This window comes from Rhizopus microsporus, assembly GCF_002708625.1.
Source record: "Rhizopus microsporus ATCC 52813 unplaced genomic scaffold scaffold_17, whole genome shotgun sequence".
NCBI lineage: Eukaryota > Fungi > Mucoromycota > Mucoromycetes > Mucorales > Rhizopodaceae > Rhizopus > Rhizopus microsporus.
The window spans coordinates 18,831-20,126 of NW_019671932.1; the positions used below are offsets into that span (position 1 = coordinate 18,831).

Here is a 1,296-nt window from a genome sequence, read left to right on the forward strand (position 1 = left end):
CAACAACGTTCACCTTAGATTTGGCCAGCACCTTCGACGTGCCGTCAACGCACTACTTCGCATACGGCAACGAAAAGCAGATTTGAGACGAGATTTGTCTGCACAAGGTATGGATGATGACGAAATCAAGCACCGCATCCGTCAAGACATCTTTTTACCAGCACAGACATTCAAGCAGGCTATTTCGCAGCAACCTATAGATATGGAACAAATCCCTCAAGAACCTATTTATATGGAAGCTCTTAACACTCTTCGGCCTGTTTTTGATGCTTATGATAGAGGCTACAACTTTGGCGAACAGGGACTGTTGTATTCGGCTTTAGTGTTATTGAAAAAAGGCTATTAAGTCGATGACTTGCGAATTAGATTCTTTATTAAGAAGAGCTGAATATTATTAGGGAGATTCTTGGCGCACTCCGTCGCGCGCTCCCAGATTTCAAAATAGTAACGTTGAATTCTCTTGGAGTAGTGCGCGAGGAGTGCGCGTGTTTAGGCTTGACCATTCATTGTTCCTGATTCGGATATTTAAATTCAAAACTGTTCATGCGCCTTGAGTATATCATAAAAGAGCAGTATAACAGTTATTATATCTTTTGAAGCTCGAAGAAGCTGGTTTTTAATTTCATTAATTATAATAAAGGAAAAACTTGCTACCCTTGTTTCTTTTCTTTTATTTAATTTACAAGATATAACCTAAGCTATGAATTTGTGTTTTTCTTCGGAATCAGGAAGATTTACGAGCCTTTCAGGAGCTTGTACGACTGTACAATCTTTCTTCGAATTCAAAAATGAATTACGACAAGACTATTGCTTTCTCGCTTTCTGGACAACCGTCTCCTAGCTGGCGCACAATTATTTTCACTGCACACATCAGTCAGTGGCATGGTCGCACCTCTGACGAGCCTCTGAAGTATTTGGGCTACCCGATAATCTACTCTCATTCGCAACGTCAAATTTTCTTATCTGATGTGGTTGCTAGGCTTAAGCGTAGCTGTGATACGCACAAATGTCGCAACTTGTCTGTACGTGGACGCGCGACCGTGTTGAATACACTTCTTCTCTCCAAAATATGGCACGTATTACGAGTTACTTGGATTCCTAAGAAAACTTTGGATAAAATTACCTCCATCGGCCGCCAATTTGTTCAACATCATCAATTTCCCTATATCAGCTACGATGTGTTGCTTCAACCTACACAACGCGGTGGCCTTGGTCTTCTCGATCCTGCGATTCAACAAAGCCTTCTCGCATATCGGTGGCTCACGCCATTTCTGTTGTCTGAGGCTCCTTCAGCTA

At 41.8% G+C, this 1,296-nt stretch overlaps 1 protein-coding gene across 1 annotated transcript; it reads left to right on the forward strand.

Moving 5' to 3' along the window:
• Positions 1 to 19: 19 nt before the first annotated feature.
• On the forward strand, positions 20 to 346 carry RHIMIDRAFT_240518 (uncharacterized protein; the record flags this gene model as incomplete). Its single annotated transcript, XM_023609393.1, has 1 exon — positions 20 to 346. A coding segment is annotated over one exon (327 nt), but the record flags the coding sequence as incomplete, so codon positions are not given.
• Positions 347 to 1,296: the final 950 nt, after the last annotated feature.